Source organism: Thamnophis elegans, chromosome 1 (assembly GCF_009769535.1).
Source record: "Thamnophis elegans isolate rThaEle1 chromosome 1, rThaEle1.pri, whole genome shotgun sequence".
NCBI classification, from domain to species: Eukaryota; Metazoa; Chordata; class Lepidosauria; order Squamata; family Colubridae; genus Thamnophis; species Thamnophis elegans.
The window spans coordinates 120,315,874-120,334,907 of record NC_045541.1 but is presented as its reverse complement, the minus strand read 5'-3'; the positions used below and the strand labels follow the sequence as shown (position 1 = coordinate 120,334,907).

The following is a 19,034-nucleotide window of genomic DNA, read 5'->3' as shown; positions in this document are numbered from 1 at the left end:
TGATTAAAACTCCTAATTATATTTTATTAGATTCACGTTGGGCAAAACATGGCACTGAGCCTGAAAATGGCCACATTGCTGTAAAGAAGCAAAAGTATACCATTCCCTCTCCAAGCTATATCAAACATTTATCTGTAGAAATATGGATGTCAAACATAAAGACAAAGAAGATCTAAATACTGCTATTGTTTTTCTGTTCGCACCAGTAACCTTTCCTGCCACATTTCAAGCACAAAATAACAAGCTAGACTCATAGATCTAAATCTGTTTCTGGCTAGCTCTAAACTTTGCAGTTGAGATAACATGTAGGTAATTCTATTCCTGCTTTCTTTTTTTAATCATTGGGTGTGAGAAGATATATTGGAGAGAGAAAGAAAAGATAAAATATCCTCTCCCCAAATGACACATTTTTGTTGCAGCTCCTGAGAACTGTGAAAAGAATCTGTTAGTTTGATCCTAAGTTGCTACAGCAATAACTTCACTTAACTTCTCTTGGCCGGTAAAGACCTAAGAAAAATCACAAGACATTCTTATTATATCATCTATATTTTTCTAAGTTATGTAACATAAGTGTTTTGCATTGAAGTCAGATGAATACTGAGGAAAGCTATGGACTATTGTTTCAACTCTACATTTTGTCATTCAGTTGAAAACCTGAATCAGCATGACTTCCTTTGCTGCCTACTGAGTAAATGTACTTGGAGTGACAAATCATAACACCTTCCCATGACTTAATACAAAATGTAGCTGTGTGGCTCGACACAGATTACAGAATACTGTAGTTCACACCTCCACACTGAAGGTGAATTGGGAAGAATAAATTGCCATTGTGTGGGTTTATGATCTATTTTTTATTTAATAAGTCTGTATGCCACTGAACCACAGCAATTAGTTTACCCTTAAATAGCCTACAGGATTTGTATTCTTTGCAGGGAAATATAATATATTTCCAGAATGTTAATATTTATGAATTTACCTAAGTTTGTTAGCTGGACCAAGATTTCTCATTAGTCTTTTGTACAAAAGAGACTACCTATTTTTTTTAATAATATGGAAGGTGTTCTATAACCTAGGCTCCAACTTTTTATAACTAATTCTCATGACCCTGATTAGGTGCTTCTTGTGTCATGAAATGTTACTATTAGAAAGCTGGCCTTAGGACTTGCTCTAATGTTGAATACCGCTGTTACTATCTCTTCCACGAAAATGATATTTATATTCAGAATTATAAAAATTGAATATTCATTTGGAGAATAATAGAAAGAATTTCAGTCCTAATTATATTTGATTTTGAAGGTTTTCCCTACCAATTAGATAGAATCATTTGGTACAGTATGTTGATCTTACATATATTCTTCTCCTTGGTAGTTTAGAAACCTTAGAAATATTACCTAAGGCCTGTTCTTCTGAAGCCATCATTATATTCTATCTCTATCTCCTCCTGGTTGACTCCTGGCAACTGTCTGAACTACTGTTGTCCCTGCCATTTTCTTAGCAAGATTTTCAGAAATAGTTTGCCATTGCCCATTTCCTAGAGCTGAGAGAAAATGATTCACCCAAGGTCACCCATTTGGTTTTATTCCTAAAGTCTTTAAACTCAGTATTCATATTTTTGTCCTGATGCCTTAATTACTTAGATTTGTATGGTTATAGCTCACAGTCAATGATGTTTCACTTTATTTTTTGATGAAGGATTATCCCTTTCAATCCTTTTCATATTCCTAGCTGTTTAATTCAAATGAACTGACCACACACATTGTGTTATAGTGATGGAGGTGATTTCAGACCCAGATTTGGGCTTGGAACAGTTGGAGACACATCAAAATAAGAAAGAAAGGAACTAAAGAATACAACTAGAAAAGCTGGGAGCAGAATCTGATATTGACAGGCCAAGCAGTATGTCATGTTTTTATTTGATCTTTTTTTTATTAGCTTCAGTTTTATACTACCTGACAACTGCAAAGGCTGACAAGGCACATTCCTATTCTTTCTGTGCCTAAGGGTGATATAATTCTGAAGTCTTTTGTCATATTGTTTTGGTATCCCTTTGGATGCTTTACCAAGAACATAGTGCAGGGCATGTACAAAGAAGAAAGCAACGTTGGACATGAGGCTAAGTCACAATTTGATTGCACATTTCTAGATCCATCATACACCTTGATATTTTGCATTTTAAAGATTATGTGGAGATATTTTTCTCTACCTTCTTGCATACTGCAGTCTTAGTGCCTCCTCTACAGCATAAGGGAATAGTTATTCATACAGAGACCAACTCTAAAACACTGTCAGCTTGGCATTCTGTTGTGAATTGGATATGTATAGATTCGAATGCTTTGAGACCCTGGGTGCTATATTGTAACTCTCTTCATGGGTCAGCTTGTTCTGTCCTTAAATGCTCTGCAGCTTAAAGCATATAAAATAGAAGAAATGACCTTATAAGGGATTAATTTGTCACATGTTTCAAATATTTGAGTCCTGCTAGTATACATCAAAGGACAAAATAGTCTTAATTGCTTCTCAAGTACAAAGTGAAAATGAGGATGTAAGACCTCATCTATCCTCGGCCTAAAAGTGTTTAAAGCAATGCCCTTGAAAGTGATATCAGTAATTGAATTTTATTGGCCCTGTAATTCCATCAGGTTTTTGCAATATTACTCAATAACTGGTTAAAGGCATCTGTAAAATACTGTAACATTTCAGATACTTTTTATTTCTCAGTTCTTTCTGGGTAAGCTTCTGGTTTCACAAAAACAGCATTCATTGACCATAACATTATTATGGTTGGTTGCATGGTCAGCCAGATAATAATAATAATATTTACTATTATTATTATTATTATACAAATAATAGCAAATTGCTATTAAATATTTTTAAATTAAAAAAAATACCAATGAAAAGATTCCACCATGATTTCAGCAGCATGTCAGGCTGTGATATTTATAAACACACACTTATGATATATTTTTTGCATTTGTTTTTAATGCTTCTGGAAAGTTTATGACAAAGGTAAGAGATTTCTTTAAATGTTTTATGTTCTGAAGAAGCTACAGTTGATGCAGATCTGGCAAATGCAGGGGATTCAGGAAAAACAGCAAACAATTTCATATTGTACTTAATGTCTGTGAGAGGAAAAGGAAATGGAGAGAGATGATCCATGGGTCATGACATCATCATACATACGATATTGTAGTTTGAGATATTGGCTTGTTACCGATGCTGCATTTTTTGCCTCTTTGCCATATAAAGATTGACGTTTTAAAAACAAAGTTAAAAACAGAAATCTAGTCAGTCAATATGTTATAAAGCATGCTTTTGATTTCTTGCAATCTTTCATTTTGGAATGAACTCTATTACTTCATTCTTGTGTGTCTCTGTATGGGAATGTCATTGAGAGAAAAAAAATAATACTGGAAAGGTCAGTCATTTGGGATCAATACCTTTCCAGAACTTTAATGTCTATGTTCTACCTATTACTGGGGTAGATAAGCATCGTGCTAAATTTAAATTATGATTAATGGATCTATAATCAATTTTCACTGTACGTTCTTTCATTTGTACTAATACAATTTTACAAAGAGGGATGGGATACACGCATCAAATTTCTCTGCTGATTAGCTAACAAAATTTTGATAGCTCCTTCCAATATCATCTCAAATCTTCTGGCTTATTTTGTAGTGTAATTATTATACCTCCATGCATATATGGCACTTGCCCTTGAGCCATATATACAGTTTCAGAATTGGTAATTAATCTAATTGGAATTCGATCCCCACAAAATGATATGTCTATTGCTATTACTATCTAACTCTAAGCCTAAACAAAGTTCTCATCAGACTTCCAGGTGGGCTGTTTTTTATTTCTTAAATAAATACTTATACTAAGCCTACCTTACTCAACCTTTCAAATCTACTTTTTTTTAAAAAAGAATTTGATGCAAAGGGCAATATCTGGAGAAGCTGTTAGAACATGATGTTCTCTCTATCTTAAATTACTTCCCAGATATAATGAGATAGGATTTCTGGATGCTGGTACTTTCTAGTTTTCTATAGATAGAATTTTATTTTATATATAATGTTTAATTTTCCAACACACCTACATTTTCAATTTATATTCTGTTGATATATGCATTTTAGAAAATGCAACTATTTTATTTCTAAATTTGCACTTTATTGAATCAAAATTAATATGCTTTAGATTAATTGATTTATAGAGAAAATGCAATTTCCCAATTTTGATAGCAGCTTGTAAGCATTTTTTTACAATAGGATTATGCACATATGAATAGAAAAATGTCACTGTGAATATACAGGTGTTCTTTTCAAGAACTAGAGGTTCTGTTAAAAAAGAGTGTGCTGTTTTCTTAACCCTTAAGAAAACAAGTAAATACTGTTTTGTTTTCAATCCTGGTGAGTTCTCAGCTTCTGCATCATTTATTCTATAGGCAGCGCAAGGAGGTGGTCACAGAACCCTGCTGTATGGCCATGCGATTCTGCTTCGGCATTCTTTCAGTGGAATGGTAAGAGAGATGGAGGGATGGAGAGAAGAAAGCGCAACAAAATAAAACTAATAAAATATTTGTTGGAGCTCAGTGCCCTTCCAATGCTCCCCAAACTGGGATGAAAGTTCCAAGTCACAGCACACTCTTCTCCTGAGACAGAATAAATAAATAATTCCTCTCAACCAGGGACTCTAGAGGGCATAGGGGATAGCTTTGAAGGACAGTGGGATATCCATTGCAAAGGGAACAGTCGGACAAGCATGGGTTGAACCCAATCGAAGAGATGAATTAAAGAAACCATCTCAGCAGGTCCCTTCCTCATTCATATGAAGGTAACATGAAGGAGGAGAGATGCACAATCAGAACTTCAAGACTGTTGCTGTACGGTGGGTATTTTAATAAGGGATAGTTTGAGACTCTTATTGGTACAGTTTTCAGACTTCTCAATTGATATGGCCAATTTTGAGAAGTCCAGAACAGTTTCAAATTCAAAAAGTCTGAAGGGTAGTCTCATTGTAATAGTGCTCAGTGTATAATTGATTAATTAATTAAATGTGTGCCACCTATCTCACCACTGAGTGACATTGCACAGCTATATTTACTGCACAAACTATTTTAAATTTGTAGCTTTGATACCATTTCTCTATTGAATTCCACCATTCCTATTTTTAAAAAATTAAAAGGTTTTTAAAATAAAATGGTTTAAATCTTAAATTCTTTATGAAAGTTAGCGATGGAAATTAAATTGACATTAATAAACATTTGAATTGATATCTATTCATTCCAGTGAAAAAGAATTTGAAACATTGTCATGTTATTCAAGAGAACAGTGGGCTCATATCTCTCAATTCAGATCCAAGGTTTCATTGAGACACACTTAAACAAAATGATTTGAAGCGTCTTACTAACTTTAAAATGTTTTTCAGTATTTGACATGTTTAACAACATCAAGATCTCAGACAGATAAGCTCGCCTTTGATGTGGGCCTAGAGGAAAATGCAATAGGTACGTATGCAATATCAAATAAAATATCACCTTAGGTTAAAAGGCCTAAAACATCTGTAATTTGTTTGTGAAATCTAGTTCATCAGTCATGTAAGGTTGAAATAATTTTAAGGGTTGATGTAGCTTCAAGTTTTGGCTGCCTGCCTAGAACTGCCAAAAGCAGAATAATTATTCAGTCCTTGGCAAATTACAATATATGATTACTATCTTGTTATGCATTCATGCGATATTCATGTACCTATAGAGAGAGATACCAATAGTCTCTTATTGTGTTACACAAAATTATTCTAAAATAAATATATGAATTGCAGTTAGAGAAACAAACTACAGTTAGGTGAACATGAATACTAATAATCCTTGTTCTTATCCATGGAGAAGATGAAAAAAATATATTACTCATTGCTGCATGCAGAGAAAGCCTTAATGAAAAGAAAAGCCTATTGAGCTTAAAATTGTAATTATCTATGTTTAAATATGTGCCACATTTAATTGTATATACTAGGTTTGGAAAGGCATGTATTTTAGCAGGCTCATTGCAGAAGCCTAAGCAGAACATCCATATGATAGGAATCTTGTAGAGAATTTACTTCCATCCATCTATGGAGGACTTTCGCCTTCGTTGTGCAGTTATCCATTCATTGTCTCTGTCAAAACTCATCCTTCACTCCAGCTCTACTTCCCTAGATGCCTTCCATAAACTACGGGATGAGGGAGTTGGAGGGATGGGAAACCGAAACTAAAGTTAGTGCCATCCCAAGACATTGGCTGATCACTCAAAGGTCACAGGCTTGGGAAATGAAATGTAACACCAACTCAACATCTAGCCTGCCTTTTCAGGGACAGTTACCAAAACAATTTCTTTGAATAAGACTGGAAAAACATGAAATAGCCGGCAGTGGAACAAGAAAAGGAAAGTTATCTGGGATACTTTTGCATGCAAAATCTCAGTTCTGGCTTTTGTTTTACTGTAACCACTTTGCTTTTAGTAAAAGTATTCTCTTCACTACAAATGGAGTTGAGAGTTTTGCTTTCCTAGAAGACCAAGGTGGGGCAGGGCTAATAGTCTCACTGTCTGCTTTAGTCAATGGCAGTTTTCAAATGGAGGAAGTCTAAGAATTTAGTGGATATGTTTTCATATTTTTAGATATCCTAATAGTCTCACTGTCTGCTTTAGTCAATGGCAGTTTTCAAATGGAGGAAGTCTAAGAATTTAGTGGATATGTTTTCATATTTTTAGATATCCTGAACTTGCTTGAAATGGTCTGATACTTTTTTCCTCAGATGTAATTTGGGCACTTCTGCTTACTATAGGTGAAGCATGCTGGTGGACCATACGCCCTGCTTCTAAACAAAGGTCAGAAGGAGAAAAAGTACGGATCGGAGATGATCTTATTCTAGTTAGCGTGTCCTCAGAAAGATACCTGGTAAGCAGAAGTATTCATAATAACTTTAATGTAACTGATTAATGCTTTTGTTGATTTTAGCCTTCTTTTTCCCCAGTTATAAGCATACCTTTTTCCTCCGCATGCATTTTCATAGAATTATGATCAGAAAATCTTTAGAAAAATCTGAGTTTGGTGGGAAAAAACCATCCTTGTTGATGCTTTACTATACTTCAAGAAGAGTCTGGGAAGAATGGATAAGTCTGAGACCCTTAAAGAGGGATTGTGAAAAACAAACTTTAGTTTATGTTGAGATAAATTGAGGTAATAAATTATTAAATCTCTTTTAATAAAATGCTCCCATAATGTAATAGCAGAGATAAGAAATAATGCAGAAGAAAATCAAAGACTCTTGAGAATAGTAAAATTTGTTGTTCTTTAATATTACATAAGCTTTACCTTTAAAAAAAGAAGTAGAATGCTACTTATACATCAATTTACCAAATATTGCAAATAGTTTCCTCCCCTAAAGCTTATAAACCCCAAGACGTAAAAGTTAAAGGCTTTATTTTTACACTTTGCAATAACAATAATAGTTTTCTTGTGTTTTCACTTTTTCTCTTTGCAGCACCTTTCTGTGGCATATGGAAACACACAAGTAGATGCTTCCTTTATGCAAACACTCTGGAATGTGCACCCCACTTGTTCAGGAAGCAACATTGAAGAAGGTTTGCTCAGTTATGGTTATGCTACTAGTTGAAGTTACTACTTATTTGCAAGTGTGCACTGTAATTTCTACAGCTAAAAATATATTGTAGTTGCTCTTCAGATTTTAAGGGCTTTGAGTATTGTATAGTTTCCAATGACAAATCTGTTCTAGCCTAATCCTTGCAGAATATTTAGATTCCTGAATTAAAGCAAAGAAGACTATGCATAGATTATTCTGACTTTACTTACAATGTGAAGATGTACTATAGAACTTCCTGGCTGGCTTGAGCAAGGAAAGAATAGAACCATGAAAAAGAACTTATAGTTCATTACAAATGAGGTGAAAGAAAGCTTCACATCCCTCCCAGATTCATTTTGACATGGAGATTACTACGTACAGTATGTGCTTTGAAAGGATTGATTTTTCACTGAAATCAGGTGTCATTTTCCCTTACTGACCTCAGTAAATAGTGTATGTGACTATCTGGGTAGATTCCCAATGTCATCACTTTGTGTAAGGTACCTAATGAATTTTAAGATTCTTTGATTATGCCTTAACTTTTAATTTTTATTCCTCCCAATAAGAACTATTTCATAAGAGAAAGCAGGTCTTTTCTATTTCCCACTTGCAGGTCAGAGAAATGTATGCCTATCAAAGGACAGTATGTACAATAATTTCTGGTAATGTTATGACATTTTGGATCAAACTGATATATAAAACTTACTTCCTTAATTCCAGGCTGTTCCTCTGAAAACTCAATAGGCACCCATACACCCATATGCCCTTTATCACATTTAGTAAGCGATTGGTGGAAAGGTGAATGGACGGCATACAATATTTTGCATTTTACATGTCAACATTCAGCATTTAAATAATGTATTTGAAATCAATGAATGGAAACTCAGGGTTGACTAAAAGTGGAAGGAAAAGTGGATACGTCTCATAGATCATTGCCAGCAACATAACTTTAATAATATAATTATGAATAATGAAAAAATTTAACAAGTTATTAGATACTGTATGAAGAATAATGCACCAATATGTTTTTAGCATACAGTTTTGCCAGAAGATTAAAAACAGTAATGCATAACATATTTATAACAATGCCTAAAGACAGTTTGTATTTGCAATACTCATATGGTGGCTTGGGGAAAAAGTGAACATTTTTAGCAAGTCTTGGAACACTCTACTGCAATTGGGGATTTGAGGAAAGAGTCAGAAGGAAAAAGGGAAATCAGGAGATGTTGTGAAAGATTGGAAAATGTTGTGTATATTGAAAAAAAGAGTTCTCCCTAAGACTTGTTAGAAACTTCCATTCCATTCATCTAAAAGATAACCAGCTTATTAGTGCCAATATTTTATTGTTTGGCTATCAATTGCATTTTGTATTGCAATTACATTTTTTCATGTTGTAATGTTTCTCTACATAAAAAGCTAAAAACATTTTAGCAAAAAGAAGTGGGGGCAAGAGGGAAAGAGGGAAAAAAATAAAAGACAAAAAGGGAGATAGGAGGGAGATGTGACGACCACTGTATGCATTCTTCTTGTAAATGACTAAAAATAGTGCCAAAGAAATCAGATCCTTTGACAATGTTCTATTTTCAAATGGAAAGCACCTGCTCTTTTTTAATCCCAGTATGAGTGAAATGTGAAAGCTTTTGCTTCAGAAAGGTTTGCAAAATGTCACCTTTCAACTTGATTCTGACGCTTTCATCACACCCAGAAGCCGATTTCCTCTGCTTCTTCTTCTTCTTTTGGCTTCCTTTGTGTTGAAGTCAAGCCTCATTCTGATAAACTCATATGTGCTTTGAGAATTTTTTTTAATTTTTTTTTGCTAATCCTCATATGGCTTTTGTTCTGCATAGGTTTTCCCAATGCAAAACTGTGTGGGATCCAACATGATTCCATGAACTTAGGGGAATTTGCCTGAAACAGTCTGAAAACCTCTGAGAAGTTGCATGGTCTAAAAGTTCTTAAACCTTTTGTGGTTAATTTAAGTGTTGGGCTTGAATTTCTAATTAGTTTAGTGTTTTGTGTTGACAGCATTATATTCAGATCTGTATTCTTATGTAACATTTGTTTCCAATACATATTAATGGGATTGTTATTCAGCAAGTGAATTTAGAGCAATTTCACCCAGAGATACTGATGAATCATTTTCCTCTTATTTGCAACAAGACAATGCCTTCATTTATCCTGGCCTTTCAAGGTTTAATGGGTTGGAAATGTATGTTCCATTAAAATGTAAATCTATAGAAAAGCCAAGCTTTTTACCTTTCCCTGTTCACCTCTTACCTTATGCAGTATTGATTTTATACAAAGGATTAATTTGATGGAATAGAAATAGTGTCACTTATCAGTCAACAACAATTTGTGCTTGCTTTTTGGTGGTTTATCATGTACCATTGCCATATACTTAACATTTTTCTATTGCATTTATACATTACAAAGTAACATTTCCAGATTGCTTTAGTTTTTACCAGCCAATTCTCTACCAGAAAAACACAAGACTATAGTGTTCCCTGAAAGTTTCTTCTGCTTTCCAAGCGTGTATTGCTCAGGATTTTATAAATCTCTTATCACCATTAATATAGTTATCTTATCTGCATTTATCTAGTCTTCTTTTTAAAGCGTCTAGGAAATTCGCTGTTGTAATAGCACATAGTCTATAAATGATACCTATTATGAAGCGATCTTTACTTTCTGTGTTTCAGAACTGCTGCTCCAAGTTATACACATATCTACAAACATAAACAAACATAAATCACTCATATGTCATCGTTCCTACTTAGAAAAAAGAAGCCACATTCGTCTTGTTCTTTAACAAAATGGTTTTTTTTTTTTAAGTCACCATCACCTTTTCTCCTGGATTCCTTCATTTGGCTTTGTTTGTCAGTTGAGACCTTGGAATATGCCACTTGGCCAGATCTTACTGAGCATCAGGGACAATTGGGAGTAAGCAAGTCCCTTAGATAGCTAAGCCCTATTCAAGTGATGACAAACCTTTTCGGCACCGAGTGCCCAAACCGGAACGCAACTGACCAATTGGGCAGTGTGCACATGCCTATTTTGGGGACATTTTCAGGCCGTTTTCAGGCTGTTTTCAGACCATTTTTGGCTTGAAGAACTACGTGAAATTATACCCACAAAGAGGGCTCTGCGTGGTACCTTTGGCACGCGTGCCATATGTTCGCCATCACGGCCCTATGCTATGCAGGTCTTCCTAAACAAGCTTGAATTATACCAGCAGCTTATGGGTAACCAGTGCAGTTTGCATAGCAGAAACATTACATAAGCATACCAAAGTATACTTTGTCTGCAACATGCATTCTGCAACAGCTTTTGAACGGTCATCTAGAGAAGTCGCATGCAGACTATATTACAGAGATGACTAAGGCACAAATGAATGTGAAGGGGGGAAAAAAAACCTCCATCCAGGAAGGAGCACAATTGGAATACTAGATGAATTTGAATAAAAGCCCTCCTGGCTATAGATACGTCTGCGTTTTGAGCAGGAGTTGTGTGTCCAGGAGGACTTTCAGATTGTACACCAGTTCTGTCTGGGGAATGTGTATTCATTCAGAACTATAGATAAACAATCCATTGTTCAGGAGGAACCCGGAATGCACTGTCTTGTCATAGTTGAGTTCAAGATTGTTCTCCTCCCATTTCATAATCCAACAGCCCTCAGGTGCTGAGACAAACCTCAACAACATCTCTTGATAGACCTGAGGTCAAGATATACAACCGGGTATCCTCAATGTACCTAATGGTAACTGATTCTGCAGTCTCCGATACATGTTAAACAAGAGACAAAAAGTCTTTGTCCTGTTGTACTAAATAGAAGTATCTCTTGAAGCAGGAAGAGAATTACTACAATACCATTGTCTCCTACTGTTAGTCAGTAAATCAAGCAGGATACCATGATCAATGGTAGGAAACATTACGTTATTTGTTATATGAAAGTCATGCATAAGTAATATTGTAGTATAGTGCTTTGTTCAAAATGTTTCATATACATTTGGGGCTCTTTCACATGGGTTGTTAGCACTAAATCTGTAATTATCATACTGTCTTGTTTAGCAGCTGAACAGATTTGCAATGAAATCCAGATTTTTTGAGGTGGGCAGGGTTCTGTTTTCAGTAATGATACTCTACAAAGTTGATGAATAGTGGCATTGACAGAAATCCATAATATGCCAACACCAGCATGGTGACGCAATATTGCATATGTTGTAATTACCTACTTTCATCCTGACCTCTGACACAAATATGTGTTTCACCATTTACATCAGGGGTGGGTTTCAAAACTTTTTACTTTTGGTTCTGTGGGTGTGGCTAGATGGAGGGGCATGTGACTGATTGGGTGTGGCCAACTTGACATCACTCATGCCCATGTCCACTCAGTCACGTGTTCACCACTAGCCACACCCACAAAACCAGCAAAAATTTCTGTTTTGCCAGCAGGGAGGCTGGCAAAGAAGCTTCACTTTCCCCACCACCATGGCTCTCATAGTAAGGAGGCAGGTATGCTGGTCCAGGGCTCGCTTCCCTTATCACTCGCTGCTGCCTGCCCGCTTGCCGCGTTCCCAGGAAGGGCCTCAAGAAGCTTTGCTGAGCCATCCCAGAGCTGTGCAGAGGCTTCCCTGACCCAGCACTCACATGAGAGGCTCAGGCAGCATCTTCTGGGGCTTTTAGGTGAGGGCTTCGCCCCATGGACAGCCTTTTCAGGAGCATCGCAACTCAGCCTCACCCAGCCTGGCTCCCTTCTGAACTTAGGAAGCGGTGCTTTGCACCCAGCACACCGCAGAAACCCAGACTGGGGCACTTTGTGCGGGTTTGGCTGCAGGAAGACCCTGGCGCCAATTTCTTCAAGCAGGGATCCCTTCAAGTGGGGCCCAAACTGATCACGGGATGGATGGGGGGGGGCTTTGACCACCTCCCATCCCGGGGAGCTGCTGCATGTCATTGCAGGTGCCCAGGACAGACTCGACCACCACCTTCTTGCCGCCTTCAGCCCCATGCAACGTCTCTGCCACCTCACTGACCTGGGGACACTCTGGCTCCACTGGGCAGCCACTCCTTTGCCAATTGCAGTTGGCCCTTCTGCAGCCCTGCTTCCTCCTGGTGCCCCTTCCTGTCCAAGAGACCCTCCGGGGCAGCTTCGCCACTCTGGCCGTGTCTGGGCGGATGCTGGATCTCCAGTGTGATCTACCACATAAAAGAAAGTGCATTTCTCGAGGCTGGATTTGTACTTTTCAAAATATATTTTATATACCATAAATGATACTTCAATCTCATCCCAGTGTGGTCCGACTTCGACCTTCTCAAGATGGCAGTGCAAAACATAAGGGCAGAAGTCACCCAGGTTTCTGTTAAAAGGGGCGCTCCAAAGCTTTGCCGCCACTGAGATGGCTCAAGTATTTCCTTGGTCGGCGGTACCACTTCTGGGTTGTGCAGGGTCTCAATTCCTCCCTCTCTCTGGCAATGGCCGCAGCGGGGTTATCTGATGCAGAGCTGCAGGCAAAGATGCTGGCCCTGGGCTACCAGCTGAAGCCAATTATTGATTCCACCCAAAAACTTTATGTCAGCATCCCTTGCGGCTGTGCCCTTCCCTAGCCATCCACACGGAGCCTCTGCCAGTGGTGCAGTTCCCATTTTGCATTGCTTTCCCTGCCACTGTGGCTCTCAGAGGAAGGAGGCAAGGATGTTGGCCTGGGGCTCACTACCGTTTGCCACTGCTGCCCCTGTGTTGGAGACTGGACTGGGCCCAGCCGCCCGGCCACTTGCCCACTCTCTCACCGCTTTTCTGGCTGGCTGCCCAGCTGCCAAGACAGGGCCCGAGCTGGCAGAGAGGGGGATGCAGTTCCTTGGCTTGTCCTGACTGCCGCTGAGTCCATTGCCCTCTACTCCCACCGCCACCCTCTCCAGCATGCGAAGCTTGCCAGTCTGCAATGGTGTGGCAGCTTTGGGAGACGCTGGCTGGTGGGGAGGGGGGGCTAGGCTAGCGCAAATGCTGCTTACCTGTGTGTAGGCAGGAGGAGGCAGTTGTGTGGATGCATATGGTGAAGGTGAGGCAGGAAGGGCATCTGGTTTGGGGACATGGCCAGCCAATCGTCACTACCAATTTGGTAACCCATGCCCAATTACCACTACCAGTTCTCCCGAACCAGTCCGAACCAGGAGCAATCCACCTCTAATTTACATGATAATACCAACACACATGATTCATCATTTCCCCTCCTTGAAGATGCCCATGACAAGTAAGACATTATATGATGGTGGACCACCATGATTATGATTACTTTTGATTATAACTGGTCTATTTTCTAGTTGGTGATAATTCTTATCTCACTCTCTGCAGCCTGACTTCAGTTGACACTGCATTTTGTTTTCCAATTGTTAAATTGGATTGGTAGCTTCGTCATCTCAAAAATCCCTTTTCTTCGCCCACCTCCTTTCACAACAGTAACTATCCCAACATCTACTTGGATATTTTTTGTATGACTTGAATTATATGGCATCCTGTTGATTCTAATTTGAAATGCAGTCAATATCAACTTGACTTGTTTTGATTTATAGATTCTTGCAGTAGTTTCCAGGAATAAGGTGAATTTGACAAACATTTAGTCACTCCCTTCCCCTCAGGAGACCTCAGGTTGTACAAAATATCAAATTAATGCTGACATTTTTTTCCCCAAGAGATTTCCTTATGGACGGAATATTGGCAATTTTTATTTCCTTTTTGTAGGGAGTAGGTATTAAACAAATTTCAATTATATCCATTTCATTTTATGTTCAATACAGTGGTACATATTGCATCAAATAATCTGTTTTTGGAACCAATTCTTTGAAACCACCTTATTACAATTAAAGCATACAGTAGATCAAGTAGATTTGTTGAGCCCATGTGAAAATATGTGTGGCTAATGAAAAGCAGCAACAAAAACATCTGAACTATTCCTGGGGAAATGATCACATCAGTAAGTTTTATTCCTGTTATTTTATAGGTGATTTGCTTAAGACATATTGGTAGACCCGCAACTGAGCGGGCATTGGAAAGAGAAAATAACCTACACCTTTTAGATACTAATGCAAGGTAGATATACTTCCATTTCCAGATACATATTGTTAAAATGCTGTCCAAGTTAATTATTTTCTCTTCCTCTAGGATACCTACTTGGTGGTCACGTATTACGTTTGTTCCATGGCCATGATGAATGTTTGACCATTGCATCTACAGAACAGAATGATTCCCCACATAAGTGAGTTGCACTACAGATTATGCATATTTTCCATCTTTAATTTCAGATGTAAATCCAAACAGTCTTCATTCTAAACAATGAACAAGCATTTGTGGCACATGACAAATATCAGATTGATTTTTGTTGCCATTCTTCTGTTGATGTAAAATAATCCAGACTTTTCCTATAATTATATCTAGCCAGTATAATTCAAGTTAGAAGCACTAATATAACTGGCATCTCTCCTGTCCATCCATCCATCCATCCACCACCCACCCACCCGTCCATCCATCCGTCCATCCATCCATCCATCCATCCATCCATCCATCCATCCATCCATCCATCTATCTATCTATCTATCTATCTATCTATCTATCTATCTATCATCTATCTCTGTCCTAAAAAAAGCACGAATTAGCATCACGTGGTCCAATTAAATATATAAAAAATGTCTCCCATTATTTACTCAGCACTACATTCTATAGGCATGTTTTTCATAAGTAAGAACCTTCAAGTATCCTTAAAATAACATCACTGTTTACTGTTAAAAGATGAGAATACTTGGCATTGAAGATTAGTACTGTTGGTCCTGTATCAATAGTCACATCACATGCCAAGTGCCCTCTGGCTACGCTGCATCTTGTCCTTGTTGCTTGTTCAACTGTCTGTAAAGATATGAACATAATAGCAGTGAGGCAAAACAGCTGCATCTTGCCCTTTTTGTGCGAGAAATAAAGCAAATAGAATAAAGCACTGATGGAAGCAAAGGGAAAGTTAGCAAAGGGCATTGTGTGACAGACATAAAAAAAACTGGAGCAAATATTTATAGTTAACTGCTATTGCAAACTAAGATTGTTTAATTTTAGATAAGTGGTATTTGCCAATTTGTAGTTGCTGCATTTCAAAATTGTAACTAGCAGAATTATATATAATATTGTGTTCCACAAACTTTGCAAAGGACAATCAGCTAAAAGTTCAGATTTCGAAACTAAAAAACAGTTTACCTTCTGCATGTTGATTAATAACTGAAGATGTATTTAATCTTGATGGAATGGATGAAAATATGCTTAGGTAAGATCAAACGGTCTTACTGACTCTTCCTAGCTTTGTCATGAAAACTCCTGAGCAGATGGTTGGTCTCCCTGTTGGGATGTCTATCTGTTTTGTTTGGCTATGACAAGATGTCTTGATGGCATAATTGAAAGCATAACTGGACCAGTTCTGTCTTTACTGATATAGCACAACTTTGATCATGAATAAGGTTTCTTGTATTTGGGAAGAGTTTTATACTATATGACTATATGTTCTATGTACCTTCCTGACAGGTTTGGCCTGGGGCTATTTCTCAGCGTCTTTGGGAATGAAATGGAGTTGTGATTATTGGCTCCTGAAGTAGAAGAGGTGGTGGGATGGATTTATTGTGATTATGGATGCTTATTGTGCAGAATGTGTAGGGTTTTATTTACCAATGGTATTATTATTGTTTATATTGTTATTATTTGCTGTTTTAATCTTAGTTACTAGAAGAAAGAATTATAGACTGTTCAGAGTCTGGTCAACTAGAGTTGCACAGAGTCTAAATAAACAAACAAAACCCTTAATAAAATGGATTTTATTTTGGAAATGTGCATCGTTTTATTCTTTTTCACACATTTTTCAGTGTTGCATTAAAAAATCTTGTACAATTTTAAAAGATTACAAAGGCAATTTCACGGGGAAAAGTGCCAACATAAAAGGATAATACGATTAACCTTAATTCTAAAATCACCATGTTTCTCCTAAATATCTGATCATTAAAATCTGGAAACTAATGGGAATATCAATGATTTCAAATGCTAAAAAAGAATTTGAGGTTTAGGCGATTCATGTACCACTGCACTCCTAATTTCTTAAATAAGATTACAAAAGATCCAGTTTCGATTTATTAATGTTTGAATTATTTTACAGTTGTTCAGTTTATATAGCAAAATCTAATTCTGAATCTTACTGAAAGAAGTTGTCAATTATTACAGAAAAATCTTCAATTTCCAAATGCTGTGTATATTTCAGTTACAGATTATAATTCTGCATACATTTAATAATGCTAAATCTCCCATGCAGTGCATCTCAGTATGTGTAATCTTTTTCTAGGAGGGTCTTTTATGAAGCTGGGGGAGCTGGAGTCCGTGCAAGATCACTATGGAGAGTAGAACCTCTTCGAATAAGGTGTTGTGATTTTACGTTATATTCCTGGTTTTTGCATTATGCTGTCCTATATAATAGAATATACAGTATTTTGGACTGGGAAATCCAGCAGACTTTCTTGTCTACCAATTTACAGATTGATAGGCAGAAATCAGAAAGAAATTTGCTACTTCCTGTTTTTGTTGTGTAGTATTTCTTTTTAGACTTAAATATTTCAGTTGCTCCAATTTTCTCCTTTTAAATTCCTTGTTTTATTCTCACCAAGCCTCCTTGTGGATGCTCCTTTCCAACACTGAGGTATCCAATATTAGGAAAATCATCCCGAGTGGCCAGAATGACAGACAGAAATGGGTTTATTTGTTTGTTGCAATTGGATCCTTCCTTAAAAGTTGACCTATGTTGATTTTGTGTGTGTATTATGTCTTATGGGATGCTGTTTCGGGGCCATAGGATTAAAGCCTTAGAGATAACTACTGAATTTAGATGGTAGGTTAATGATGACCCTGAAAGTTACTAACAGTTTGCACCTCAATTTCTGAAGGAAAAGAAAAATGGAAGGCACTTAACATGGTAAGAAATAAGCATAGAAAATTCCAACTATCTAGGAAAATAATGAATGTGAATGCGAGTTAATTTGTAATACTGTTACGAGACTTTGTTGAATTTATTAAAAGATGCCCCTGAGAAAGATCCTGGGTTGAAATAAATTAAAGTTTAATCAAATAAAATAAATAAATGAAAGCTTTTTTTTCCACTTTACTGATAGAATTAAGCCTGCACTTAGTGCATGAAAATGAATATCTCCTAAATATAGAATAGAATAGAATAGAATAACAGAGTTGGAAGAGACCTTGTAGGTCATCTAGTCCAACTCCTTGCCTAAGCAGGAGACCCTATACCATTTCTGACAGATGGCTGTCCAGTCTCTCCTTGAAAGCTTCCAGTGATGAAGCATCACAACTTCTGTTCCATTGGTAAATAAATACATGGGTAAATAAATACTTAGAATAATCCATGTAAACCATAAACTAAATATTCTTTAAACAATTTTTAAGCTGGAGTGGAAGTTATATTCGCTGGGGACAACCATTTCGCCTTCGACATATTACAACAGGACAGTTTTTAGCACTGACCGAAGACCTGGGTCTTGTTTTGTTAGACAGAGAAAAGGCTGACACAAAATCAACTTCCTTTTGTTTTAGAGCATCCAAGGTAAGTAATATTTTTACATTAAATGAATGCGGAAAGAACACAAATGCTCTACCTAAATCAAGTCTATCACATAGCAGAAATGAATAAATGTCAACAAATTTCGCTGAAGAAAATATTATGTTGGGAGAACATAAAACTGCTCAAAGAAAATTTAGACATCAAAGAAGATTTAGGGGCACCTCACTGATGTATCTGTTTGCTCTCTAAATTGACTTGTTGCACCTTTCAGTTTATTATGATTGAATTTCACCTACTTTTTGCACATCTACATTTTTGTTTTTGTTTTTTTGTATAAAGTTTTTTTTTCATTTCATAACATATAACCATATGTATACTATTACACAGCCAACATCATATTATATTATTAATTGTTTACATCAATTCATCTTACCTTCAACTCCCCAAAACAATTATTGGCCCTTCTGCTCTCCGTACACCATATTTGTACCTTATCCATCACTTTCTTCTCCCTCTCTTCTTCTCCTATCTCCTTTCTTCCCTCTGTTGTCCTTCTCTTCTCTACTTCCCCTTCCTCTCTCCCCTTCTCTTCCCTTTCCACTCCTTCTTTCTCTCCTCCTCTCCTCCCTTGCCCGTTCTCCTATCCCTCTCTTCTTCCCTTACCTCTCTACTCTACTTCATACTCTTCATCTCATTTACTTGGTATATTTCAGCTTCTGAGCAAGCTCCATTTGATGTTGATGGTATTTATAATTCCTTTTCAGTATACATATTTAATTTTAACATATATCTTCCTCCTTTTTTTAAAGAGAGAGAGAGAAAAGTATACATATATAATAATT

The 19,034-nt window shown here is 36.9% G+C and overlaps 1 protein-coding gene across 1 annotated transcript in view; it reads left to right on the top strand.

The window, feature by feature from the left end:
- RYR3 (ryanodine receptor 3) overlaps positions 1-19,034 on the top strand; it is a 249,476-nt gene that overhangs the window by 23,524 nt on the left and 206,918 nt on the right. The window contains exons 4-10 of the mRNA XM_032213643.1: positions 4,442-4,516; positions 5,425-5,503; positions 6,815-6,927; positions 7,514-7,613; positions 14,766-14,859; positions 16,969-17,043; positions 18,078-18,234. Coding sequence (XP_032069534.1) covers positions 4,442-4,516; positions 5,425-5,503; positions 6,815-6,927; positions 7,514-7,613; positions 14,766-14,859; positions 16,969-17,043; positions 18,078-18,234 — 693 coding nt within the window. The remainder of the gene's footprint in view (positions 1-4,441; positions 4,517-5,424; positions 5,504-6,814; positions 6,928-7,513; positions 7,614-14,765; positions 14,860-16,968; positions 17,044-18,077; positions 18,235-19,034) is intronic.